At 49.1% G+C, this 27618-nt stretch overlaps 1 protein-coding gene across 8 annotated transcripts in view; it reads right to left on the reverse strand.

Moving 5' to 3' along the window:
- Positions 1-27618, reverse strand: part of KCNIP1 (potassium voltage-gated channel interacting protein 1) — a 406169-nt gene that overhangs the window by 240125 nt on the left and 138426 nt on the right. For 4 of the 8 annotated variants that reach the window (XM_081520781.1, XM_081520780.1, XM_081520784.1 and 1 more), the window contains exon 1: positions 16696-17281. The exons of 3 other annotated variants lie outside the window; for them this stretch is intronic. In XM_081520781.1, the coding sequence (XP_081376907.1) occupies positions 16696-16756 (61 nt within the window). In that variant the 5' untranslated portion in view covers positions 16757-17281. Of the gene's footprint in view, positions 1-16695; positions 17282-27618 lie in introns of those variants that run through there. One more of the 8 variants, XM_081520787.1, reaches the window with a different exon arrangement.

A 27618-nucleotide genomic window follows, 5' to 3' on the forward strand; every position in this document is an offset into this window, starting at 1 on the left:
TTCTAATCCTGCCTCCTAGAGATTACAGTCATTAGGCAATGGAATTTTAAATCTTCTGAAACTTCAAATTCATAGCCAGTCACCATCTCGTATATCATTTCTAAAGGTGGTCGATGGTGTGTGCTGTGAGTGGATATGCTTTCCCTAGTTTTAACTTGATTCTCACCCACCCTCCTTCCCAGATATGAGCTGATGTTACTTTCAGATCCCAAGCCACAGGTGTGACATGGCAAACAAGACTCTGAAGTAGAGATCTGTACAAATAAACCAACACACAAATGATCAGAATGGTCTTTCGGCCTAAATGAAGGGTTTAAACACACACAACACAGAAATGCACTCACAAAAACAGAAGGAGATAGACTAGAAAGACAACCTGGACTGTATAGAGGGAGCAGAAAATGTGAACTTCATCAGAACTAGGATGCAAATGAACGTCATCCATCTTCATGTCAACTGTAATCAATTGGTAGCTACTGCCTGGGATGCTGTGTTAAGAAGGATTCTGAGTCACATTCTGGCTCAGAAGAAAAAGTACTATAATGGATGAGCAATGTCTGCCATAATTAATAGATGGGGGAATGATAGCACATGCCAGGAACTGTCACACTTGTGCTGGGGACTAGGATTGTGGTTGCAGAGGTGGTTCCGACTCTTTGTGACCCCATGGACTATACAGTCCATGGAATTCTCCAGGACAGTGGTACTGGAGTGGGTAGCCTTTCCCTTCTCCAGGGGATCTTCCCAACCCAGGGATCGGACCCAATTCTCCCACATTGGAGACAGATTCTTTACCGGCTGAGACACAAGGGAAGCCCAAGAATACCAGAGTGGGTAGACTATCCCTTCTTCAGGGGATCTTCCCAATCCAGGAATTGAATGGGGGGTGTTCTGCATTGCAGACAGATTCTTTACCAACTGAACTATCAGGGAAGCCTGCAATTGCAGATGAGCCCATATTTATCAAGACTATGGCTTGGAACTCACTGGGTCAAAACATAACAACCAAAACTATTGTTAACCTTCAGGTGAGTGCCCATTATGGTGTAGGTATTTTATATACACCTTTTCTGTTAATCCTTACAACAACCTTGGAGGGAACTATCAACCCTATTTTACAGAAGACAGATCTGAAGTTCAGAGAGAATAGGTGACTTACCGAAGATGACACAGTTCAAGAAAGGCAGAACCAGGTTCTAGATCAGAACTGCCTAGCTTTTAAGTGTGTGCATTTCACCATTACATGGAATGCCCTCTGCATTCAGTATTCAGCGGGGTCTGGATTAAGAGAAATAAAGTATGCCAGTCTTTTCAGCGGTTCCCCCAACCTTTGTGGCACGAGGGACTGGCTTCATGGAAGACAGTTTTTCCACGGACTGGGGTGGGGGGTGGGATGCTTTCAGGATGATTCAATCGCATTACATTTATTGTGCACTTTGCTGCTATTACTATTCCATTAGCTCCACCTCAGACCATCAGGTGTTAGACCCCGGGGGTTGGGGACCCCTGAGTCTAGTCTGGCTGCTGCCCCACTGACATGAATGCAACAGTGGAGGGGGGGAGGGCTCGTCTATCAGGCAGCTCAGATGGAGACTAAATTGATTTCGGGTTTGAGCTTCCTACAGCCTTTCTCCGTCTCTTGAGTTGGTTTATTGCTCTTCCAAAGTTTTGGAAGAAGGCCAAGAAAGGCAGGAGTAGAAGGAGAGAAGGGATGGGAGCCTCTTACGTTGTCAGGTCCAATGATGTGTGAGCCGCCAGGGAGAGATCACAGAGCTGGTAGCCGGGAGAAGTGGGAGTAGTCTTGCATTGCATTGAGTTACCACAGAAGCAGCTTTCCTGAGCCTCAGCCTCCTCAAGTGTCAATGGAGCTAATGTCAAGCAGCAAGTGGAAAGTCTGGCTTCCCAGGTGGCACTAGTCATAAAGAACCTGCCTGCCAATGCAGGAGACATAAGTGACTGGGGTTTGATCCCTGGATCGGGAAGATCCCTTGGAGGAGGGCAGCGCAATCCACTCCAGTATTCTTGCCTGGAGAATCCCATGGACAGAGGAGCCTGGCGGGCTGCAGTCCATAGGGTCAAAGAGAGTCGGACATGACTGAGCAACTAAACTACCACCACGATCAGCAGACATGCCCAGCCCAGCGTCTGATGCTCCATTCAGGGCAGCAAGCTTTATCTCTCTCTACACAAATGCACAGATACCAAACACCCTTCAAAGAGCTCTTGATCCGCGTGTAGAGTCACTGGGTGATACCAGAAGTCTGAGGTGAGGAAGGGGCAGCCTGCCTCAGTTTCCATCCTTTACTGATCACGCTCGGTGCTTTGTAACCTTGAACAGATTCAGCCCAGTTTCCGTCCATCCCACCATCCCCTCACTCACCTGGTGTCTTTGCATGAGTTCTCCTTTCTACCTGGGTTCCCATATACACCTCTAAACAACAACGTCAACAGTAAATGAATTCTCCCTGTATTGAGTGCTTGCTGTGGGTAGGCAGCCTGCTACCTGCACTCCACATGTTTACATCTTCTTTCAAGCTCTCCTTTCCTTCATTCCTTTCTTGATTCTGTTTCAGGGTTTTGAGGAACAATATATCAACTCCAGGGCAGATAAAGTCTGTGAGCAGCTCTAATCCCCAAACCACTTTGGTCTTTCCATTACCTCCTGTCCTGAGCTGCCTTGGAGACAAATCCCCATTCCCAGGTCCACTTACACTTGACTTTTCTCACTCTTCCAAGGAGCTGATGTGCTCAGTATTATCAACTTCACTGGACACGAGAAGAAACCACGATTCACCTAGTAGTAACTCACCTAGAGTCACACAGTCAGTAAGAGGCAAGTCTGGGATTTAAATCTAAGGCTATTTGGTCTTCAAATCGAATTCTTTGTCAAAATAGTGGCTGGCCCCAAATGCCAAATGGTTATCCTCATTTTTCTGAACACCCACCAACACTGTGCGATCCATTCAGAAGACCCCCTCAGGCTCAGAGTTCCAGGACCAGGGGGTTCAAGGTGAATCCATGCCCCAGGTGGCACAAGTGGTAAAGAACCTGCCTGCCAATGAGGAAACATAAGAGACTCAGATTCGACCCCTGGGTCAGGAAGATTCTCTGGAGGAGGGCATGGCAACCCACTCCAGTATTTCTTGCCTGGAAAATTCCATGGACAGAGGAGCATGGTGGGCTCCATGAGGTCTCAAACAGTTGGATACAACTGAGCATGCACACGTCAAAGACGGACACACAAAGCTCTGGTCTATCATTACTCATCACCTATTATATTAATCTCTCCATTAGTGATAGAAACAATAAATGCTACCAATATTAAAGAATACTACATTTGTTAAGCCCTTGCTCTGTGCCACATACCTAAAAGGTCCAAGAACACTAGAGTGAAGGCATATGGTTACCCCTTTTCCAAGATGAACAGAGGCCCAACAGGTGCCTCTAACTTGCCCAGGGTAAAAGATGCACTATGGGGATACTAGACTCGAAGCCACTTCTGTAATCTCTCTCAGGATTTGGGCAGAGGGATTGCTGCCAAGAGGAACTTTTCTAAAGGCAGGACGTGCCTCTCATTCTTGCTGCACACACAGAAAAATGGGTGCCAAGGAGGAAGCATGGACTTCCCAGAAGCAGCTGGTGGGAGATGTCATTTTCTCCACCCTTGTTCATATTCAGTCAGTATAGAAATAGCGCAGTGTGTCTGGCCCAGGCGGACCTCCAGGAAGTCTTCCCAGCTCGCCAGATAAGAAGGGCTGTGGCACAGCCACGCTGGTCCTGGCGTGAGGGCAGGTACATTCTGATGTGCTGGGGAGCTGCCTGATGGACCTTTGGAGATGAGACATTTAACCAATGAGTTCATCTAAGAGCATAGCCCGTGTCCTTCTGCAATATTATTCTTTTCCTCCACAGATATTTATTGAAGACTGACTACGTACCAGGCCTGGCACTGTGCTACATGCTGGGAATGCAAGTGTTGAGAAGGCTTATACGAAAAGGATTCTGAAAGTACCAACCACGAATAAAAGTAAAAATCTAGAGGCATGGGCTTGATTTGTCTTACTCTTTCCTATTGTTGACAAGTACAGCAGGGGGAATTCAAATTCTGGGGGCTGGAAATCTTTCTGTGCAGCCTAGTTAAAGAAGATAGATTCGACGAGGAGCATGAGAGACTTAAACCCACCCGTGCTACTACCACCATCGCCGCCATTACTGCCGCCACGGCCGCCATCGCCGCCATTACTGCCGCCAGGACCGCCATCACCCTGCAACCAACACTGCTACTCGCACCACTCTATCACCACCACCACCGTCAACATCACGCCTGCTGTTACCCCCACCACCACGAGTACCACCCTTCACTGCACGACTACCACAGCACTCCCATCACTAACACCACTACAGAAAGCCCCCTGCACACGAACCTTCAAGTTGCAAACTTTCAAAGATGCAAACGTGCGTTCACACGTCCAATCACATGAATTAGCTCACATGTCTGGCGAACATTGTCATGTGCGCCCATTGCTCGCGCATGCAGTTACTACAGTAGTTGTGCTTCTGTGTACTTTACTGTACTTCAATTCCCAGAGTTTACTCAAACTCATGTCCACTGAGTTGGTGATGCCATGCAACCATCTCACCCTCTGTCGTCCCCTTCTCCTCCCACCTTCAATCTTTCCAAAACACGTACATGCACATTATCTCATTTAATCCCTATGGCAATTCAATGAGTTGATACCATGATTGTTATTACTTCATAGATGAAGAAGCTGGCATGCAGAGAAGAGTTAAACAATTTTCTTAAACCATACAGCTCATAAGGGGCAAGTTAGGACTAGCCTTTGCTTCTGTGTTACCCAATACCCCACATTTTATTTTTTTCTGCATCAACTCTTAGTAAATGGTTATGAACAGTCCCCAGTGCTCTCATGTTTCTGCAATAAACCACGATCATTGACATTCAGATCCTGTGAGGGGCTGTATCAGAGTTGTGCCCAAGCTTCTTTGCCACGTTAATCCCAATTAGGGAATCCTGAGGTCTCCTGTATCTCTGTGAAATGTCAAGTTAAGTCACCAAGTACCAGTTGTGGGCTCAAAACTGTGTTGAGCTTCTTGCAGGAGCTCAGAAGGGCAGAAAGAAAAGTCCCTGTCATTGAGGAAAGCATACTCTTAACCGAGAGTCAAGCGTGTTTACAGGGAGTGATTATAGAGCAATTCAAGGCAACCAATTGCTAGATCATGCAGGACAAACACGAGTGCGCTAGGAGGGATGGGGGAGCAAATGTGGGTAGAAGTAAGAGTTTCGGGGAGACGGGCTGGGGTTAGAAGGGACAGTCCCAATCCCCACTGACTTTGTCCTTTGCTCGTCCTTGCTCTCTGCTATCTTCCAGAACCCTTTCCCCCACCTCCCGGAACATGGACAACCTGACCTCCTATCTCTGCCTCCATTCTCTTCCCTCCCATTTCTGATGGCAATTTTTCTGTTGACATCCTCCAAGTCACAAACATGCAAAACATTAGTGGTGTTTTTTATTCCTTCCTTGTCCACTCCCTTTCTTGTCCACTTCACAGATGTTCTCATGCTATTCCTTCTGCTGAGAACGTCCCCACCCACATTCCTGCCTGGCCCAAGCCCAAACTGTTACCCACTTCAAGTACCACCTCTTTCAGCCTTCCTCTCTAATTTGTTCACCGTGTCCCTCGGGAAGGGATGCTCGCTCTCTCTCTCTCTCTCCCCCTGAAGGTCCGCAGTGTAACACAATATGCAGCTGAGGACAGTTAGATAGCTGGATACAGACTACCCTGGTGATTAAGGATGCACATGCTGGAATCAAACCCTCTGAGTTCAAACTCTGGCCTGTCCACTTCTGGGAGAAGAGATACTGGACATTTCCCTCCTTAGCCCTCAGCTCTTCAGTTATCTATAAAGGGGCAAGAAATAGTGCTGACTGCCTTGTGATGCCATAAGGTTTATATAAAAACCAAGCTGCTACGGTGTCTGGCATGCAAAGATCTATAGGTTTGTGTTAATATTATTATTGTCACTAGCTTGAAGCTCCTTGAGGACAAAGATGGTGTCCTACATTACTGTCATCTCCTTCTGGCAGTTTCTCCTTCAGGGGAAAGCAGATGGGAGCCTGACTTTGAAATCACTGGGTGACATTTGGGAGGCTCTGAAGAGCTCTGGTGCCATAGTCCTTTATGTCTCAGTAGCAGAAAAGAATTTAGCGAGAAGCAAAGTGATAGATAAGAAGTGATAAGAAGCATCCTATTTTAACAAAATAGGATGCTTGTGAGGCTTACAAGAGGGCAGGTGAGGGGGTGATGCACCCTGAAAACTTACTGGGCTACAGTTTTATAAACAAAGGAAAAGTGGGGAGGAGAAGAAGAACTTCTTTTCCTTGAGTAGAGATTATGCCTCCATCATCAGCTCCTCCTTCAGGTTGAGCAGGGGAGTTTTCTTGTCCCTACCTGATGAAGCTAGGTCCACAAATTGCTGTCTTTTATGTGTGCAGAGAGCATGTCCTAGGATCATTAATTACTGAGCTCACTGGACAAAGTGTGGGTCTCGTGTCACCATTGTTTTATTGTTTGGGGACATGTTCTGAGCTTCTGCTGTATGGTTTTGTTGCTAACCAAGACTGCTCTTCATTTTATGGTTAAGTAACCCTACTTTCTTGGGTAATCACTAACTTACAGAAGATTGTATTGTTATCTTCATCTTGCAAATTGGGAAATTGAGGCTCCAGTGATTAGAAAGCAAGGATCTGAAGCATGTCCAATTTAAAGGCACCTCCTGCTTGTCAGAGGACAAGCAGGCCTCTGACCCCCAAGAAGAGGTTAAACAACTGTGGCTGCTTCTGAATCAATGTGCAAAATGAAGATAACAATACAACTATCACAGGACTACTATAAAAATGAAGAAGATTAGGTATGCTGAAGGCTCTGGGACATGGCAGGCCTTCAAAATTTACAGTTCCTCCTCCTTAAGCAGTGCTTCTCCATCTCTCTAATTTCTACCCTAAACAAATCTATTTACCCTGGATAAGTCTTGATTAAGGCTTATCAGGTCTTAATAACTTGATAGGAAGTTCAGGTTATTAAGAAGGAATAACTTGAACTTCCTATCAAGGACGCCTCCTACAATAACTCAGATTGTTCATTCGCTTTCCGACAGAGGCATTCTACCAGGCCTCCCCAGAAAAGGCATTTGACTTTCAAGCTTCAGGCCCTTCCTTTGTCCATTAGATTCCTACTAACTTCTGTCAAATCTTCTGGCTTCAAACCCCACACAAAGGCTTTTGCACAAAACCCAGGTGACCAGCCTGCTCTGCCATACTGAGAGCACTGTCAGTGACATCGCTTGTGGGGAGCGGTCACTGGTCCCCATGGCTCCATCCCGCCCCTGTCCTGGCCTGTGGTCTTGGAAGCAAACCAGATGAGGATGAACAATGCGCCTTCATCTAACCTTCAGAGAGCATAGACCTTGGAGGTACAGCTAAGCTGATGACTTGTGGAATCAAGATTCAGGGTCTTTCTTGGCTGGAATAACATTTTAAATTAGCAAATTAAAAATTAATGGGAGTATATAATCCTACTCTTCTGTTTCATTTAAGGAAAAAAAAAGATTCAAAAAAGGATCAATTGCAGAAATGCTCATCTGGGGAAAGCTGACTTCCTGGCAATTCATATAAAAACAAGCAATAGCAAATGTCATGTTGTATATTAATGCATATATGTGGAATCTAGAAAAATGGTACTGATGAACCTATTTGTAGGGCGGGAATAGACGCTCAGATGTAGACTTGTGGACAAAGGTGGTGGGGGAAGGAGTGGGGTACAGACTGAGAGACAGCCTGGACATACACACAGTACCACATGGAGACAGATAGCCAGCGGGAAGAAGTTGTATAACACAGGCAGCTCAGCTTGGGGCTCTGTGACACCCTAAAGGGGTGAGATGGGGTGGGGTGGGGTGGGAGGCTAAAGAGGAAGGAAATATATGTATACTTATGGCTGATTCACATTGCTGTACAGCAGAAACTAACACAGCACTGTAAAACAATTACGTTGCAAAAAAAAAAAAAAGCAGTGAAAGGGAAGCCTGGGGTTCAAATCCCAGGGCTGATGCTCAAGCTGTGTGACTGTAGGCAGATTGCTTGTCTTCTCAGGACTTATTTGGTTATCCTAAAATGATACTTCAATCAGAAAGTTTCAAAAGTCCCTACCAGTTTGATATATAATCCCATAATTACATATATACATATACGATATACACACACACACACACATACTATCATCTGTGCTCTAAGTCAATGCTTCTCCAACTTCAGGGGGCCTCTAAGCCACCAGGAGATCCTGTCAAGATGCAGGATGCAACAGGGGCCTGAGACTCTGCATTCCTAATGAGCTCCCAGCTGATGCAGAAACTACTGGTATGAGGACCACGCTTTGAGTAGCATGGTTCCAAAACAGCAGTCATTTGCCTCTAACGCACCTTTGCTATATTCAGACCACCGTATGTTACATCCTTGTTGTGTTTAATCCCCATAATGACATTGGAGGTAATTACTATTGATATCTTAATTCTCTGGATGTGCATACATACATTCTCAGAGGCAAAGGGACCTGCCTGAGGTCAAATAGCTAATAAGTGGCAGGTTTTGAATCTAGGTCTGTCTAACCAAAACCATGTGTCCATACCTGCTATTCCACATACACGTGTGTGATACAGATTTAGGCCAATGTTTGGCTAAGAACCGGAAGGAAATTAATGAGAGAGCAGAAAGCAAACACACCAGCAAGTTCTTGCATTTGTTTGTTTTGCAAAGATGACCACTCATCCACCCACTGACCCCTCCCTGCCTCTTGGGACCCTGTGAAAACACGGACTGATTCTGGTGCCCAATTCTAACAGCCCCGGAGGTATTTAAGTGCTCCATCCTTCTCTGACAGGCAATGATGGCTGTAACAAAGGGAGAAGAATTTAGTTCACAGAAATGATTAGAGCAGAGGAGAGATGTTTAATCCTATTAATCAGTCTGCTAATTGGCCTTCTGCCCCCAATCCTTTCATATTCAGGCATCAGATTAAATGGAAACAGATCCAGGGGTGGTTGGGGATGGGGTGAAAAGCATTTTTTTCAAGGCCTGCAGATGGTTTGGTGGTTCCATATGGCTAAATGAGATGCTTAGTCTATCCCTGGATGCCCTCTCCCCCACCTCCACACACACCGTTTTGGCTTGAGGCAAGGTCAGGAGGGAGGAGGCTGGTGAGGTTAAGAGCTCAGGCTCTGGGGTCAGCCAGAATCAGGCTTTGCTCTCCATATACTGTGAGACATGTCGACAAGGCACTTCCACGTCTGGACAAGGCACTTTCCTTCCTGGAACCTCAGTTTCCTCATCAACAACATGGAAACTGTACTAGGGTCTGTTCTCCAGGGTTGGGTTGTTGTTGTTGAGTTGTTAAGTTGTGTCCAACTTTTTGCAGCTCCATGGACTGCAGCACTCCAGGATCCTCTATCCTTCACCATCTCCCGGAGCTTGCTCAAACTCATGTCCATTGAACCAGTGACGCCATCCATCCATCTCATCCTCTGTCACCCCCTTCTCCTCCTGCCCTCAATCTTTCCCAGCATCAGGGTCATTCCCAATGAGCTGGCTCTTTGCATCAGGTAGCCAAAGTGTTGGGAGGAGGTTAATAAAATAACCTAGGAAAAGGGTAGAGCAAGGTGCCAGCAAAGAGCAAGGCCAGGTCAACGTTTGCCATTACCATTATTATTAACCCTGGTAGGTGATCCATGTTCTCCTGTCTCATCACTGGGAATTTCTTCCATCATCTAAAACTCACAGCTTCCCATAGGAATCACCAGAGAAACTACCTGGGATTCTAGTGGCCATAGTTGTGATGGCTCTGGGGCCCAGAGGGATGGACGCAGAGGTCACAGGTCCAAGGTACAGAGGTGACCAAGGAAGGCCCAGTCACAGTACAGATGGAGAGAGAGAGGAGGAAGCGTCCTTCCCTGAGATGGGGCAGAAGGCAGCAGCAAAGCCAGCACTGCCTCGGGTTGCTAAAATCACCCCACTTCCTGCGAGGCACTGTGCTTCTTGTCTCCCAGGGTCCTCCACAGTCCTATAAGGGAGATGAGGGAGACACGGTCATGGTCCTTGTTTCAGAGAGGAGGAAACTGAGACTCAGAGAGGTTCATCTAAGAAGTCACAGAGTCAGAGTTTGAGCCCAAGTCTCTTTTATTTTAACCAGAGGTCCTAACCATTGCACACCCTATTCCTAACTCCCTGACCTGAGTTGAGTGTACCTCCCACTGCCCCTTACTGCCCCAGTGAAGCTTTCAGTTTCACCTGGAATAACAAGAATAAATCCAATGTTCTCTTCCCATGGCTAGGGTATGGGACGTCAGTGATGGCGTGACTGATGGCAGCTGCTCCCTAAAGAGGACCCATTTAAAACACTACCTGGAGGAAGGAGAAGCATTTAAAGTCAGAAAGCCCCAGGGCTCTCTCAGTCAGTCTTTCAGACACACACACACACACACACACACACACACACACACAGACTCCTCCTCTCTCCCCCAACACTGTTCGTCCTCTGCCTGACGAATGGGAACATCACCTCCAGGGCCATTATGCAGAACTTTGCAACTCTTCTCCCCATGAGTAGCCCCGAATTCCTCATCTATGCTGCCGCATTCCTGTACTACTTGGAGCCGTCAAGGACTCATAGCCTGGTCTATCCATCCTTACCTCTGTGCAGACAACATCCATCAGCATCAGGCCTTGACAGGGGCCCTGGAATAAGACTCATTCCCTGAGAGCCAGTCAGAGAGATAAATGTGTACATCTGTAATCGCATAATGCTTGGAACTGTAGCCAAGGGAAGGAGTGGTAACTGTAGGAGAACAAGGCAGAGAGAAATGTACTTTGCCTGCAAGAGCCTGGGAGTAGGTGATATTGAATGAGGTCTTAAAGGGTGTATAGGAGTTTGCAATAAACAGGGAGGAGGAAGTGGAAGAAGAGTGGGGAGGCCAAAGGAGATCCTGGATAGAAACATCAGGGAAGCAATGTTAAAGGACATATGGGATTGTTTAGTGAACAAATAACTAAGTGGATAGATACACGGATTTTTTTATCTCACTCAGACAAAATAGAGGGGAACGTGAAATACAAGGGAGGCCATTGTGGGTCAGTCTTCACTTATTTTTGGAATGAATCAACAAAAGAGTGAAAGCTGAGAGATATTTTCCCACCTTCCCCAAAGACACCACACTCCTACTGATATCCAAAAAAAAAAAAAAAGACCAAGACTCTTCCTAAATGAGTTTATAATTTTCAGCTATCCAAGAAGCAGCACCTCTTCTACATCTACTGTTAACTAGTGGAAATAAGGCTTCCTGTACCACTGACTCCTTCCAAGTTTCACAGTAGGGGGCTTAGATCCAGGATTTGGGGAGCAGGACTATCAATGCTCTTCATGCAAAGATAGTCTGCTATCATAGCCTTTCTGGGACTTCATTAATCATTCATTAGTTTGTAGATTCATTCATGCATGCATGCACTCATTTCTTCAGTCATTCATTTGAGCCTTCATTTGTCACTCCTGATTCGTCACTCATCTATTCATTTCTTTTTCTCTTCATTCATTCAATCATTCATTCTTTCACTCACTTATAATGTATGCACTCATTTGTACCTTTACAAAGCAAAACCTTTTTAGATTACCAAGAGGTCTAAGACACGGTCCTTTTCCAGGGACCAGGCAAAAACTCCCTCTGATTTTAAGCAGCAGTCCTTTCACTTTCATCCTTCAGTCTTTCCCATCTCCCGATCCTTATTTGCCTTGAGCTCCAATGACTCTCTTCTGGGATGGAGGGACCAGAGGTGTGCCTGACCCTGGGTGTGGTCTCCCATACTTTTGTGACTCTCAGGGAGCTGGCAAACAGGAACACTGCTCTCAGCATTTCCCTGCTAAATGGTAAACAGGCTTCGTACAGTCCCTGGACAAAGCCGATTCAAAGCCAGCAGACCAAATAACAGAATTCATTTCAGGGAAAGGGCTGGTAACCGAAATTCCAGAGGGAAGCTAACTTTTCCTCCAGGGTCTGCAATTCTAGGAGATAACAGAGAATGGCCAAGCATTCCATTATTTATAAATTCCTCCATGGAAGATTTATGGAGTACCTACTAAGTGCAAGGAATGAAGATGGGGGGTGTGTGAAGAATGATTCAGAGTAATTCAAAGTTGACATTCTGAGGGTGGGAGGAGGGGTTAAACCTCCATCAGTTGCCTTATTTAAAGCATGACTTGAGAGTCAGGAGAACGTACATCTAAAAGATTAAGGAATTTAGGTGGGAGAAGTTGCTTCTTTCTAGGGCTTGGGGAAGCCTTCCTGAATGTAGAAACAGCTGAGTGGGGACTTGGAATGTGAGCCGAATTTTAACTATTAGACAAGGAAGCGGGGGAAAGGATAACAGAGCTAACAGGATAGACAAAGATGCTGGAACCGGTAATGCTCGAGACAGGAACACCCCTGTAAAGCAGTATTCCTCTTTTACACACAAGAACACTGGCATTTCCAAGGTGAAATGACTTGCCAAAGGTCCCTTGAGCCCAGGACTGTGTGATGGCAGCACTACTGCTTCTGTGTATCTCATTGCCTCCCGCCAGTCTCCCAGAATTTGCCTCATTGCACATGCTGCTCTGAGAACAAACCAAACCTGACCTCATCAGGAGTAGTATGCTCCCATAGGGTCTTTACAATTCCAAGATGCTCACTGATCTAGGAATGAGGGGAATAGTCCCGTATTTGTCTCTAATTTGCCATGTGGCCTCAGAAAAAGCATCTAAAAGCCATGAGATTTTGTTGGCTCATCTATTCAACGAACACCCTGGAGACCCCAGGCTCAGCCCTTGCTGAAGGTTCTGAATGCTTTCCGTCGACCACGAAGGACTGGTAGCCCAGCCACCCCTCCAATGTGATGCTCCCCCAAGTTCTCTTGACCCCCCTCCACAGGCCCAGCAGCTGCCCCTGTGCAATCCTCCTCTAATCACCCCTGACCTGCCAACCCTTTATGCCCAGAGCTGTGTTCTTTGTATGACAAGCACATACAAAACTATTAGAGCCAGAAACCCTATCTGGAATGCAGAATCTGAATCTCTAAAGCAGCACTTCTCCCGTTCTTAATTAAAGACAAAGATTCCAAACAGAGAGAAGGACAGGAAATTAATGTGAAAGTTTTTCATTCAGCGACATAGCTCTTAAATTATTTTAGATTTCTATTGCCATCTGGAAGCTCTCCCTGAACACCTAGGTTGGGCTGGGCACATCCCTGCCCTCGGCACTAAATCTTGTGGAGCTTTATATGTATGTGATTCCAAATTATATTTCCAAAACACACAGAGTATTTGTTGAATAAGATACAAGGCTTTCAGGAACAGCCACAAAGCAGAGGTCAGCGGGGGCTGTGGCGACAGGACCAGCATCTGAGCACGTGGGATTTGGGTCCTAGTTTCCCAGACACGGCAGGAAGAAGGCTCCAGAAAAGAGTGGTGAGGATTCCCACAGGCACAGACTACTTCCAGGATGGCTTACTCTAGGCGTTTGGAAGCTCCAAACAGTACAGCCATAAATTGAATAGTGGTTAAAATTTGCTGACTACTTATCATGTGGCAGAGCTTGTGCTAAGCATTTGATTTGCATTATCCTGAAATCCACACAACACAACAGCTATTTTAAGATTGCAACTACTACTGTCCCTGTTTTCTAGTTGAGAAAAATAAGGCTTAGTCATACAGTTAGTAAGTGGTAGCGCCTAGATTTGAACCCAGCAGGAAGATGGATTCCTGAGTTGAAAAATCTCCACCACTCTCTTCTGACTGCTTCTAATTAGATCTGAGCCTGAGGTCTCAGAGATCATAGTGGCCACTCTGCAAAGAACATCAGCAATAGAAATCTTCAAATTTGAGAACCGAATGGAAGCAGAGAAAATATCTCATGTAATTTTCCCCTTTAACAAAGGTGAAACTGAGGTCGCCACGGGGCAGAGATCTGAGCAGGAAGTGATCTCTGATCACTAGCCTTTCCAGTCAGTTTCCAAGCTCCCCCTCTCTGCAGAAAGGGTCTCCTGCTGATCAGCCTTCCAGGGAGAAAGACAGGAAGATAAGTCATTGCTCCAGGGAGAATGCTTGGGGGAATATATGGAGCTGTGTATGTGAGTGTGCTAAGTCGCTTCAGTCATGTCTAACTCTTTGTGACCTGATGGACTGTAGCCCTCCAGGCTCCTCTGTCCACGGGATTCTCCCGACAAGAATACTGGAGTGGGTTGTCGTACCCTCCTCCAGGGGATCTTCCCCACTCCGCGTCTCTTACGCCTCCTGCATTGGGAGGCAGGCTCTTTACTATTAGCCCCATCTGGAAAGCCTGTTTGGAGCTGGAGCCCCAAACAATTCCAGCCAGTGTGGAGGGGCTTTGTGCAAGTGGGGCTGATTGGAACCCCTAGGCTCAGGCAGCTTGTCAATAGCCCTGGACCCGCAATGAGCTTCAAACAAGCATTATTCTGAGAGCTAAGTGAGAATGGGTGGATAAAGCACCCAGCGCTGTGTCTGGCACACAGTGGGGGTTCACTGAGTGCTGGTGTCCCCTCTTTCCTTCCTCAGACTCCTAGGAGAGAGAAGCAAAGAGCTCTGGCCTCTGGGAATCCTGCAGGAATTTGTCCGGGATGACCTGGAGCTTTGAGTAGGAAAAAGGGAATGGCGGATGGCAATGTCTGAGTGATGCCTGAGCTCTAATCTCTGCCCGATCCTTTGTGAGGACTGTATCCTCTGCATCCTCCATATCCATCGTTCAATCGACCTTGGCATCTTTCGACAGTCTCCTCTGGGTCCCTGGTGGGTGCAGCGAACACAGGAATCCAGGCATGGTCCTCCCTCTCTCCACTTCCTCCACAACCCGTTTCTGCCTGGAGACAGTACGCCTGCCCATTTATGGGTAAGAAAATTGAGGCTTAGACAGGTGAAGGGATTTTCCTGAAGTCACATAAGAAGGGAGCGATGGGGCTGAGGTTTGCACCCAGGCTGTTGGGCTCTAGGGTCCAAGATCTTTCTGTGACACCTAGCTGCCTCCCAGGATGCAAATCCTTGAGTTTCTTGTCCCCACAGTCCCCTGGCCTCTGGGACCTCATGGTGGTCAGATGGTGGTGGTGGTGGTGGGGAGTCCAGGATTTGGTGCTGAACTTTGTCCCCAGTCATCCATGAGAAGTGGGGCTCAATGTCAAGGTTGTAGGCCACGGCTTGCAGACCTCTCCTGCCTAGGAATGGTAAGAAGGCCACCAGTCCCTTTCTTGCCAGAAGGATGTATAACTCAGCTGGACACATGGGTGAAGGCCTCTTTCCCATGCTCTAGGCTCTGAATGTCAACCCAGCTTCATCACCTAAGATCTTCACGCAGAGATCTTATTCCTCAGTATTCAGCCAGCCTGAGGTCTCTGTGGACTGGGCTAGATGCCAAGACCCCTTGTCGAGAAGTTACTCATCAAGAGGTAGCTCTGTGATACAGACTTCCCTAATGAACCAGGAAGACCAACCAAGTCCTGACAGTGGACTCACTGTGCACCCTGGGGTCCACCATTATCCTAACGCTGATCACCAGCCAGCATAAGGGATAGCTATAACCCTACCTGGAGCCAGAACCTGGGCTCCAACAGCAGAACTTAGAGGTTTAATGGTCAGGTTACTTAAAATCTTTCTACTACTCACAAGAGTATTTGAGCATAAAATCCAAACAAAACAAACCCACATATTCTTTTTCCTAACTGCATCCAGCATCTTTATTCCAACAACCAACTTTCAAGCAGATGGAGAGAGGGTCTGCATAGTCCCCCATGGCGCAACACATGTTTTCCCCAACCTCACGTGGACCCGCTGGGTGACTGTCCCACTGGTGAGACTGGGCTTATCTCAGCTGGCACTCAGGCAGAGAAGGGACTCCAGGATATTACGCTTTCTAATCCCTGATGTTAGCTCACCTCTCCACCAGACCTTGACAGTGCCCTCAGCTCCTCCTGGTGCCCAGAGCAGGGCAGCATCTCGTGTGATGCCCTGGCTCCTGACTCCCTGAGCCACCACCATACAGCCTTGGAAGTTTTACCACCTGACAGCAGCTGATTCCTTTTGGCTTGCAGAGGTTTATTGGGGTGGGCAGACAGCACTCTCTCCCTGATGACAGACCCCCAGGTCTGCATGGCATCACTGCCTGGGAGGGAGCTCAGTGTGAATGTGTGGGCACCTTCCCCAGATGCCCAAAGCCATCTATGGGAATGGGGAGAGCTTCCCAACATTTACACCCAGATAATTCAGCACTCCCCACCCCGCCCCGCTCCGTGAATTTGCCTCTGCCTTCTGTGCTGAGAGATTCCCCCAGGAATAGGGTCGGAGTACCTGGTGTCCCAGAGAGGTCCTATGGTCCCTGAGGTCAGAACCCACTCTGGCCCTCTCCTCTGCGAGCTCACCAACGTTCACACGAATCCTCCCGCCCGATTCTTACTCCTGTGGATACAGGAACCTAAACCTGCTCTTCATGGAGAGGGGGGTCTGGGCCAAGGGGAACAGGTGGCACACCCCTGTCCAGCACCGAGCACCCCCTAAACCAGCCAGGGGAACAAAAGGAAGAAGGAAGTGGCTTACCTTTCGAGGGTCGTCTTTGTTTGGTTTGCAGAGAGGAGAAGGTGCCCATGACGGCTCCCATGGCAGCGAAGACTTGTGTGCGACTTGGGACCTCGGGCCCAGCCCCTCCCCTCCCCTGGAAGGAAAGCAGTGTGGATCTTCTACTCCGAATTGGAGGAGATTGGAAAAAAAAAAAAAGCACCCGGCAGCTTGCTGCAGCTTGGTATTCAGCGAGTGCGGGGCTGGGGCGCTGCGAGCCTTTCCTTTCCTTCTTCAGCCCGGCACACGCACCGACTCACAGGGCTAGCGGCTCCTCGCGAGCCTCCGGACCCGAGCCCGGCCGCTCCCCTCGCCGAGGGTGGAGGACGATGAAGCCTGTGTGGCGCTGGACACCCGGCCGGCGCTCCCGCGCGGCCGAAGCTCCCGAGCCAGCGCCGCGTGCGGTGCGGGAGCCGCGCTCGCCCGCCCCTCCTGCCGCACGCTCCGCTCCCCTCCCGGCGCTCTGGCTGGGTCTCGGGGGGCCGAGTACCAATCATGAATGAACAGAGCAGGGACTGCGTGGAGCGGAGCCGCGCGCCTGCCTGCCTGCCGCGCTCCGGGCGAGTCTGAGCCGCGCTCGCGGAGAGCGGCAGGCGGGCAGCCCCGGAGCGGAGGGGCGGGGCCGGGGCGCACAGGGGCGCGGGGCGCTGAGGTCTGGCGCATGGGTGGGGTTCAGGGGGAGGCAGATTGCCCCTCCGGGGAACGTGTGTGTGGCCGGTGTGGGTGCGTTGTTTCATTTGTCTTCAAGGAAAATCTTATTTAATCCACTTCCAGAATTCACGGGGTGAGAAAAAAGTCTGCTCCACCCAGGGAGGAGTGAATAACCTAAGTCCAACTGGGATGTCCTTTTTTCCCCAGCAGTCACGTATGAAGGTGAGAGTTGGACCATAAAGAAAACTGAGCGCCGAAGAATTGATGCTTTTGAACTGTGGTGTTGGAGAGGACTTTGAGAGGCCCTTGGACTGCAAGGAGATCCAACCTGTCAATTCTAAAGGAAATCAGTCCTGAGTGTTCATTGAAAGGACTGATGCTGAAGCTGAAGCTCCAATACTTTGGCCACCTGGTATGAAGGGCCAACTCTTTGGAAAAGACCCTGATGCTGGGAAAGGTTGCAGGCAGGAGGAGAAGGGGACGACAGAGGACGAGATGGTTGAATGGCATCACCGCCTCGATGGACGTGAGTTTGAGCAAGCTCTGGGAGTCGGTGATGAACTAGGAAGCCATGGATGCGGCAGTCCATGGGGTCACAAAGAGTCAGATGCGACGGAGCAACTGTACAACAAAGGGCAAGAAATTTCCCTGAAGTTACCCAGCCAGGATGTGGGGTTAAAACTTGGAGCCTGGGGCTCTGTCCTGGGAACCTCCTGGGAGCACTCCTGTTGGCACATGAGCTGGGGAGCTCACCTCTGGGTCCCACCAGATGTAAAGCCTCAGGTCTCCTAGTTAGCAAGCAGTACAGGGCTTCTCTGTGTCCCTGAGTTCCTGAATCCTGGATAATGGAGCAGAACAGGTAGGAGCTGGCCCTACCTCCTTCCTGCCCTCCCTGTTGGGGAAGAAGGGTGGGGATGGGCTGAGGCCTGGGCTACAACAGGACCTAGGATGGCCAGGACTTAAGGAACAGAGGGGTCATTGCTGGGGACAGGGTGATGGCCCAGCCTCCAGGTTTCTCAGGCGTCTCTGGACGGAGCACCAAGCCAGTTCACCTGCAGCCTCTGCTCATCGCCACACTACCTGAGTGACCAGGATTGGCACTTGAGAGTTTACTAAAGGCTAGGAGGCCATTATCTCATTTCCTCCACCCCCAAGGCCCTTTAAAGAAGCAACGAAAGTCGCTCAGTCATGTCTGACTCTTTGCAACTCCACAGACTATACCCTGCCAGGATCCTCTATCCATGGAATTCTCCAGGCAAGAATACTGGACTGGGTGGCTGTTCCCTTCTCCAAGGGATCTTCCCAACCCAGGGATTGAACCCAGGTCTGCTGCATTGCAGACGAATTCTTTACTGTCTGAGCCACCAGGAAAACCCTTGAAGAAGCAGAGTACAGATAAATCTCAAGAGAGAACTCCATGGAGACAGAGGGAGCCTCCCGTCACTCAGCTGGCTGTAGGGGCCGTTTATCCTGCTGTTCTGACATGGTGTACTCACTAAGGTGATCTTGGCCAGCCCCAACCAAGCTTGGTTTCAATGCCTCGGCTCCCTCTACCCTGGAAGGTGAGCCAGCTCACACACCATCTCCCAGCTCTGACCCCTCCCTCATCCATCCTGTTATGGACTAAATGTTTGTGTCCTCCCCAAGTTAATATGTTCAACCCTAATCTCCAGAATGGCAGTATCTGGAGATGGAGCCTCTAAGGAAGTGATGAAGATTTAAACGAAGTCATAAGGGTGGGGCCCTGACCCTGTGGAATTAGTGTCCTTAATGCCCATAGGAGAACAGGCATCAGAACCCCACCACGACCACATGATCAAGGAAAGACCATTGTGCACTCACAGCAGGAAGGCAGCCATCTGCAGCCCACGGGGACAGCTCTCACTGGACACAATCTCTGCCGGCACCTCACCTTAATCCTGGGCTTCTAGTCTCCAAAACTGTGAGAAAATAAATTTCTGTTGTTTAAGCCACCCAGTCTGTGGCATCTCTTTATAGCAGCCTGAGCAGACAAATACACACTCACAGCCTGTCCACACCCTCTGGAGTCTCTGGAGCCAAGGTGTTGCTTTCCCTCTGACATGAGTACCCATGTAGGGCTCCTTAGGCCACCCCCGGGAGGCTGTTCGGGAGGAAAGGATATGATGGCCAGAGGCCCGCAGAGGTCCTGCTGAAGCGCAGTGCACAGTGTGTCTGCGTGACACACCAGCTGTGCTCCTTGCCTCCCTCTCCCATCGCTGCCCCTCCAGTCATGCCTCTTCCCATCCTTGTGGACAAGGGCAGGTCACTGAGCTCCCACCACATGGAGGCAGCAGTGTCAGATTAAGAGCATGAATCTGGGGTGGGGGGGCACCTGCTAGATGTGGGTTCAATTCCCAGTTTTGTCCCTTTTTAGCTGTATGGCTTTGGGCCTGATAAGTCCTTTCTCTGAACCCTATGTTCCCCTTCTGCGGTTGGCATTAGTACCTACCTCATAGTATTGCGTGGGCTTCCCTGATAGCTCAGTGGGTAAAGAATCCACCTGCAGTGCAAGAGACACAGGACACGCAGGTTCCATCCCTGGGTTGAGAAGATCCCCTGGAGTAGGAAATGGCAATCCACTCCAGTATTCTTGCCTGGCAAATCCCATGGACAGGGGAACCTGGCAGGGTACAGTCTATGGGGTCACAAAGAGACATGACTGAGCACATGGCATACACATAGTATTGCCATTAAGGGTGGTGCAGTCGTGTGTGTGAGGCCCTCAGTATGTGCCCAGCGCAGAGCATGACTGGTCAGGGAGAGTGGACCGCCGCTACTTGGCTGCCTAGGGCCAGGCTAGAGCCGTATGAAAAACGAGGAAGTCACCGCCTTCCCCTTGGCTTCCATCTTTGCTCTTCATCTGTTTCAGAGGAAATCTATTCTCAGGATCCCCATCTGGTATTAAAAGACTCAGATTAGTTAAGGAAGGGAATGTGGTTGGCACCTGATTATGTGCAATTCAGCACTCTGCTAGCTGCTGTCTTGTACCATTTCCCAAATGTTCCACATGCATAAGTCTGGCCTCCTTGAATAGATTGTGAGCTGTTAGAAAGCAAAGCAATCACCCCCTTCCCCTGTCCTCCTCCAGCACAGCTCAGCCCGGCCCAGGACATCTTGAGTGTCCCACAGATACTCACACTGAGGTCACTCATGGTGGGGAAAGAGGCCCACCCCACTTCTCTTTCTGCACATGAATTTAGACTGGACTGTTTCATCTGTAAAATGTGAACAGGCCTCCTTCAAGTTTTGGTATGAGGAATGGGTTGGATAAGGTAAAGGAAAAGTGTTTTATCTCTCTGCAAATCACTCTGCAAATACACTTTATTATTTGTTCTGAGGTTCATCTAGGTATTCATTTATTCATTCATTCAACATATATTTACTGGGACTTCCCTGGTGATCCAGTGGTTAAGACTTCGCCTTTCCATGCAGGGACTGTTTAATCCCTGGTCAGACAGCTAAGATCCCACATGCCTAGTGGCCAAAACATAAAACGGAAGCAATATTATAATAAATTAAATAAAGACTTCAAAAATAGTCCACATGAAAAAAAAAACTATTTAAATAGACACTTTGAAAAAAAAAAGCATATATTTATTAACCGACTACTTGCTAGGCATTATTCTAAATACATGGATCAGTAGTACTGAATGAGAAGAAGCAAGAGTCCTTGCCCTTGCGGAGCTGATCTAGGGCTGAGGGCAGTCAGACGCTCGCATCTTTACAAACAGCAATCAGGAGGGAGTGAGTGAATATGGAATAAGGTGGTGGGGGATGCTCAGAAGCCAGGTAAGATAAGTTTTTGCAAACTACAGGTGATGTCACAAGTACTGATAGATCTCCAGAGGGCAGGGAAGCAGATAGAGCTTTCAGGTCAGAGACATCAGGCTTCAAATGTGAGGTTTGTTTTGTGACCTTGAGCATGTTTTTTGAACTTTGAAAGCCTCACTCTCTGCACATTTGCGAGAGGAACAATCCCACCAATGTCAGTGGCAGGATGAGATTAAAATTGATTGTGATAGCAAAAGCACTCGGCACAGGGTTTCCCTGCTTGGAACACAGTCCTGGCTCAGAACATGCTAACTTCATTCTTCAGTCTCCCCCATGGGTCTCCTTTGCAAGCACTTTCTTCCCTACCTTCAAAGGAGCTAGAAAAGACCTTAGTGTAGGACCTGAGCTTGGGAAGTGACTCTCCTGGGCCATGTCCTCATGCAGCAAGCTTGGCCTCATCTGTCGAGGCTGATTATGCCCCTTGAGGAGAAAGGCTGATGTGGACCGTGGGGGATGCGAGGGAAACCAGGACCCAGGCTCTGCCCTTCACGTCCCGACAGCTGCACTGCCTCAAGGGTTCCCCTTTCATGCTCCAGTGCTGGAACAGTCTCCACCAGGGGCTGAGATGAGTTCAGACAGGGTGCAGCCACCCACGCAGCCTAGACACTGGCAGCAAAGCCCTTCTGAGTTACCCAGATCCAGGGAGTGGGAAATGACGTTCCAGAGCACCTCAGCTTGCATTATCTGAAGGAACACTACATGTTGTGGAGGTCAGGGAAGTCATGGGTGCCACACTAGACCTAGCATAATGCAGGTGCTTCGTGAACTTGATCAAATGGCTCTCAGCGGGTAGATGGAAGGATGGCTGGAAGGAGGAAGGGTGAAGAGGTGGAGTAAAATGTTCACACACATTTAAATACCCGATGAAAACTGTGACACTTCTTTCCCAAAAGAACAGGGCATGCTTGCGCTCACAATTGGCAGTAAGTTTTGTGGTGTTCACGACTCTTCCTACTGAAGCACATTTATGGACACCTGGTTAAGAAAATCTTTCCTTAGGAGAGACTGTATGAAGGCATTTGACCCAGCCACTTCTTAGCTGAGCTTAACTTCTCTAAGACTCAGTCTCAACTTCTGTAAAATGGAGGTAATAATTATGCCAGTTGCTTAGGGTTGTTGTGAGGGTTGAATGAGAAGCATTCAAGTGCTTTAGCATAGTGACTGGCAGGTTGCAAGGCTCCAGGAAGTATGCTCATCATCATTAACATCATTATTAAACTTTGTTCACTCACTCATCCATTCAGTCACAATCTGATGAGTGCATTTAGTGAGCACCTCCTGTTTATCATACTCTAAGTGGGTCTCTGGGCTATAGAAGTTGATGCTCTCTGGCTTGGAGAACTCACAGTCTAAGGGACAAAGGACAGATACACACCCCCTATAACATCCCAGACTTTGTCAAGAAACAGTGGGAATGACCTCTCTAGCTCTGCCAGTGAAGAAAGTATGAAAGTGCAAGTGTTAGTCGCTCAGTCATCTTTGACTTTCTGCGACCGCATGGACTTCAGCCTGCCAGGCTCCCCTGTCCATGCGATTCTCCAGGCAAGAATACTGGAGTGGGTAGCCATTCCCTTCCCCAGGGGATCTTCCCAACCCAGGGATCGAACACAGGACTCCCACATTGCAGGCAGTTTCTTTACCATCCGAGCCACTGGGGAAGCCCACCAGTGAAGAAGCAGGCCCTTAAACCTGGTCAGGCTGGCCTGCCCCACTCTAAGTCCCACCCCAAAGTTTGGGCTCTGCAAGGTCAGGGGCCTAGGAGGTCAAAGGTCAGAGTGGAGGTGGGGTGGAGACAAGTGTGGAACTGGGTAGAAAGAGATGGGGTGGGAGGTCAAGGTGAGAGTTAGGGGCAGGGCAAGGCTGCAGTGGGGTAGAGGTGGCCCTGATAATTGTCATAGTGGCAGGGTGGACAGGTGACACGGAAATGATTGGGGCAGTGGGGACAGAAATCATGGGCAGAATTTCTTATCTGTACAAAATATGGATTCATCTGTTCAGTTCAGTCATGTCCAACTCTTTGCGACCCCATGGACTGCAGCACACCAGGCTTCCCAGTCCATCACCAACTCCTGGAGCTTACTCAGACTCGTGTCAATTGCATTGGTGATGCCATCCAACCATCTCATCCTCTATCATCCCCTTCTCCTCCCACCTTCAATCTTTCCCAGCATCAGAATCTTTTCCAATGAGTTGGTTCTTTGCATCAGGTGGTCAAAGTGTTGGAGTTTCAGCTTCAGCATCAGATTATGGATTCATAATCTTGGGTAAATGTCCAGGAGTCAACTGTATTCATGCCCCTTCTTTATTCTCCTTAGGTTATATAACAGTTACGTTAGCAATGGTAGCCACCATCTATGGAATTCTTACTATGTGCCCGTCACATACCCAGTCCTACTTATTCATTTCAGTACTCCATAAGGTAGGTACTCTCTTTATGCCCCATTTTATAAAGGAGGCAAACAAAGCACAGAGAGGTTAAGTGACCTGCCCAACATCACACAGCAAATAAGTGGTGGAACTAGTCTTGAACTTAGATGATCTAACTTCAGAGCCCACACTGCCTGTCTAGCCCCAAGTCCTCCAGGTACTGTTGCAACTGATTTCTTCTAGCACTGTTTCTTTGGGGACTCACAGCAATGGTCTAGCATCTCAGAGCTGAGGGACGGATAAGGAGAGGAGTCTGGCCTTAAGGCTACTCTCACCCATACCCTTAGTGCCTGAGGGTGCAGCCATGGCCCCCAGCCTGCAGAGCCAGCAGCCTAGAGGCACACTGGGTCTGTTTTCACTCCAGGGCTTCTATAGGCTAGAAGCCCCCTGGAAAAAGTGAGCAGGGAGGGGAGGAGGGAGCAGCAGCCCTGCCGTGCGATGATTAGTAATAATGCCAGCGATGAACGCCCCTGGCCCTGCACGGCCGGCTGATCCCGTCAGCGAGGGCTCCCAGCTTGCCAGCACTGCTGCAGCAGCTGGAGCCTGGAGAGGGAGGAAGGAACGTGGAACAGAGTCGTGGCAGCGGTCATCCTGAGGGCTGACTCTGGGACAGAGCTGCGGGACTGAGGCAACGTAAAACTATAAGCTATCAGTGGATGTCTCTTGTGCTTTGTTCTGGGACCACACACCCCGCTCCACAATCGAGACTTGTGGCATTCACTGCCTGGGTAAAGATGACACAGAATCAATGCAGCCACCTTTTTGGATTTTGACTTATGAAGACTCTGGTTTAAGATGAAGGGCCAGTTGGAGAGCAGGGAGAGGCATGTGTCCTTGGCTCACCACGTGCACAGCATTCAGCCCTGAAACCCCAGATTGTGGTGAAGTCGGGGAATTGGGGATGCCTCACTCATTTCCTAAGTAGAGCCAGGTCAGTGGACACAGCCCTGAGTCCCTCTTCCAGTCCCACCAGCCCTCTATATGGGCGGTGCATCTCTTTCACTGGCCTGTGTATCTTTTCTGCTGAGTCTGACAAGGAGAAGACTCTTTCCCCTGCCCCCAGGAAGGGAATGGCCCAGAAAATCCCAGAGAACCAGCAAACCTTGGTTCTAGGATGGGGGGTCCAGCTGTGACCTGGATGGCACTGTGACCACAGAATGTACAGGGGCCAGGATACCCGGAGACCGTCTGCCTACAGAGGTGATAGGCTGCACATTGATGGTAGAGTCCACCTCTACAACTCGGTTCTTCATAATAAGCCCCCAGAAGAATGTTCAGGCAAATCTGAGGGCTTGGGGCATCCTAAGTTTATTGAGATTTCATTTCTGCCCCCATCCCCTAAAATGGAAACTTGGAATAGAAATTAAGTTCAGCAATTTAAGAAATAAGCAAAGTAGTAGTCATGTATAGTGGAGAAGGAAATGGCAACCCACTCCAGTCCTCTTGCCTGGAAAATCCCATGGACGGAGGAGCCTGGTAGGCTACAGTCCATGGGGTCGCTAAGAGTTGGACACGACTGAGCGACTTCACTTTCACTTTTCCCTTTCATGCACTGGAGAAGGAAATGGCAACCCACTCCAGTACTCTTGCCTGGAGAATCCTAGGGACGGCGGAGCCTGGTGAGCTGCCATCTATGGGGTTGCACAGAGTCGGACACGACTGAAGTGACTTAGCAGCAGCAGCAGCAGCAGCAGCAGTCATGTATAGGTGTGAAAGTTGTACCATAAAGAAAGTAGAGCGCTGTAAAATTGATGCTTTCAAACTCTGGTGTTGGAGAAGACTCTTGAGAGTCCCTTGGACTGCAAGGAGATCAAATCAAGCAATCCTAAAGGAAATCAACCCTGAATATTTGTTGGAAGGAGTGATGCTGAAGCTGAAGCTCCAATACTTTGGCCACCTGATGCGAAGTGCCGACTCATTGGAAAAGACCTTGATGCTGGGAAAGATTGAAGGTAGGAGGAGAAGGGGGCGACAGAGGATGAGATGGTTGGATGGCATCACTGACTCGATGGACATGAGTTTGAGCAAGCTCCGGGATGTTGAAGGACAGGGAAGCCTGGCGTGCAGCAGTCCATGGGGTCACAAAGAGTCGGACACAACTGAGCGACTGAAAAACAACAAACATTTCTGGCATAACTGAAGAGGTTGACTGAAATTCTTAGCTACTCAAAAAGTGATCCTCACTATACCACAATGGCTCTGCTCTTGTCTCCATTTTACAGATTAGCAAACTGAGGGGCAGAGAGGTGATGTGATTTGCCCAGGGCCACAAAGCTGGAATGGGCTGTAGTGTCAGGGTTTGAACCCGATTCTATCTGTTCTCAAAGCCCATGCCATTAACCCAGGAAGGGGAAAGAGCAGGGGATTGGGGCAGGGAAGAGAAGGAAGTCAGAGGACACAGAGCAGCTGCAGAAGAACCGGGGGGTGAAGGGAGCTCTGCACTCACCCTCCCTCCAGGTATGGCTGCCCTGGGTCAGAGGAGGATGGCTGCGAAAAGCCTTTGTGTTGGCTTAGAGGACAGCATGGACATGAGCACTGAAGTTGGCCCCTGGTCACCCGGCCTGCGGCTGGTGGGGCAGTGGGGAAGGTAGATGCAGCACCTCCGGGAGCAGGGACATCACCCGTCCTCCCCCAAGTACTCCCGGTAACCTCCTTTCTGGGAGGTCGGGCTGGCCCTCTCCCCACCCCCTCCCCCTGTGTTGAGGCCCCCTTCCTGGCTGCCACAGGACATTGGCTTGACAACGGCAGCATTTCAAGATGATTTCTCTTTCTGTTGTCTCTTCTTGCACTGGGCTGGCCCCTAGTGACTGAGAGGGCTGCTCTCTCTGGCTGGTGCAGGGGTAGCTAATTGACAGTCCAGGGCTCTCTTTCTCTGGACTGGCATTTGCATGGTGCATTAGTATTCGTGCCTGCAGCTCAGGGCTGTTCTGGATGGCAGATGCTGTGCCGATAAGTGGTATGCCATAAGGACTTGAAGCGGTTTGCTGGAATCCAGGCCACTGAACAAGAGGACATGGAGGAAGGCTGCAGATGACACCAGGCTCCTTGCCTGCTTCCCGTGCGGTCAGACCTGGAGTCTGCTGTTCTACCATGTATGAGATCCCGGCCAATCTCTCCAATGGTTTGCCCAGTATCCGCTGAGCCCTGCTCTGCTCCACCTGCCCCATCTTGGTGCCAGAGATGCAGAGAGAGGTGAAGTGTCTTGCTCCTGGCCCTAAGAAAGCTCACAGTCCTGTGCGGACAGTGGCATAGTAACCATTTGAAGATGGGCATGAGCCCCAGGTAATCAGCTCAGAGGTCTATAGCAGCTCAGAAAAGGGACATCTAATTCAACCCAAAGAAGAAGAGTGGGGTAAGGGAGGGCAGTCAGGCATAGCTTCTCAAAAGCAGAGATACTGGGTCTTCAAAAACGAGTTGGAATTTGCCAGCCAAATCCCACTGTGAACACATGACTGTGCTTTTTAACTGGACCCACAAGAGCCACATTCCAGCTCACTCTCGAGGTGGTGCCCCCATGGGCAGACGTCACCAACCCCATCTACAGATTTTCCAAACGTATAGCTGGATGGACTTTGGGGAAAGCTGGTCCAGCCACCATGGGTGACGACGTGATAAAACCCATGGGAGATGATTGAAGTGAGCGATGGAATCATCCCCAAACAGTCAGACCTTCCTAAATATCTCTAGGGTTGGAAACTTTGTGGTTTCTGAATGCAACTCGATCTAGTATTTTACCATTTACCCAGAGCCAGACTCACCCCTGTCTCACCAGCATCTGCGAAGCTGGAGAACTTTTACTCACAATACTCCTGGAAGCAGAGAATTGGGGCGAAAGAAGCTGAGGTGAAGGAAGCAGCAAGGCCCAGGCCCTGCAGAAGGAATGCAGTGGGGCTCCAGATACAGAGAGGAGTGGGGGACAGGGTCCAGAGGAGGCCGGGGGCCACGTAGTGCAAGGCTTGTGGTCCTTGGTGCAGG

Source organism: Giraffa tippelskirchi, chromosome 8, assembly GCF_054371585.1.
Source record: "Giraffa tippelskirchi isolate mGirTip1 chromosome 8, T2T-mGirTip1v1.2.pri, whole genome shotgun sequence".
Taxonomy (NCBI): Eukaryota; Metazoa; Chordata; class Mammalia; order Artiodactyla; family Giraffidae; genus Giraffa; species Giraffa tippelskirchi.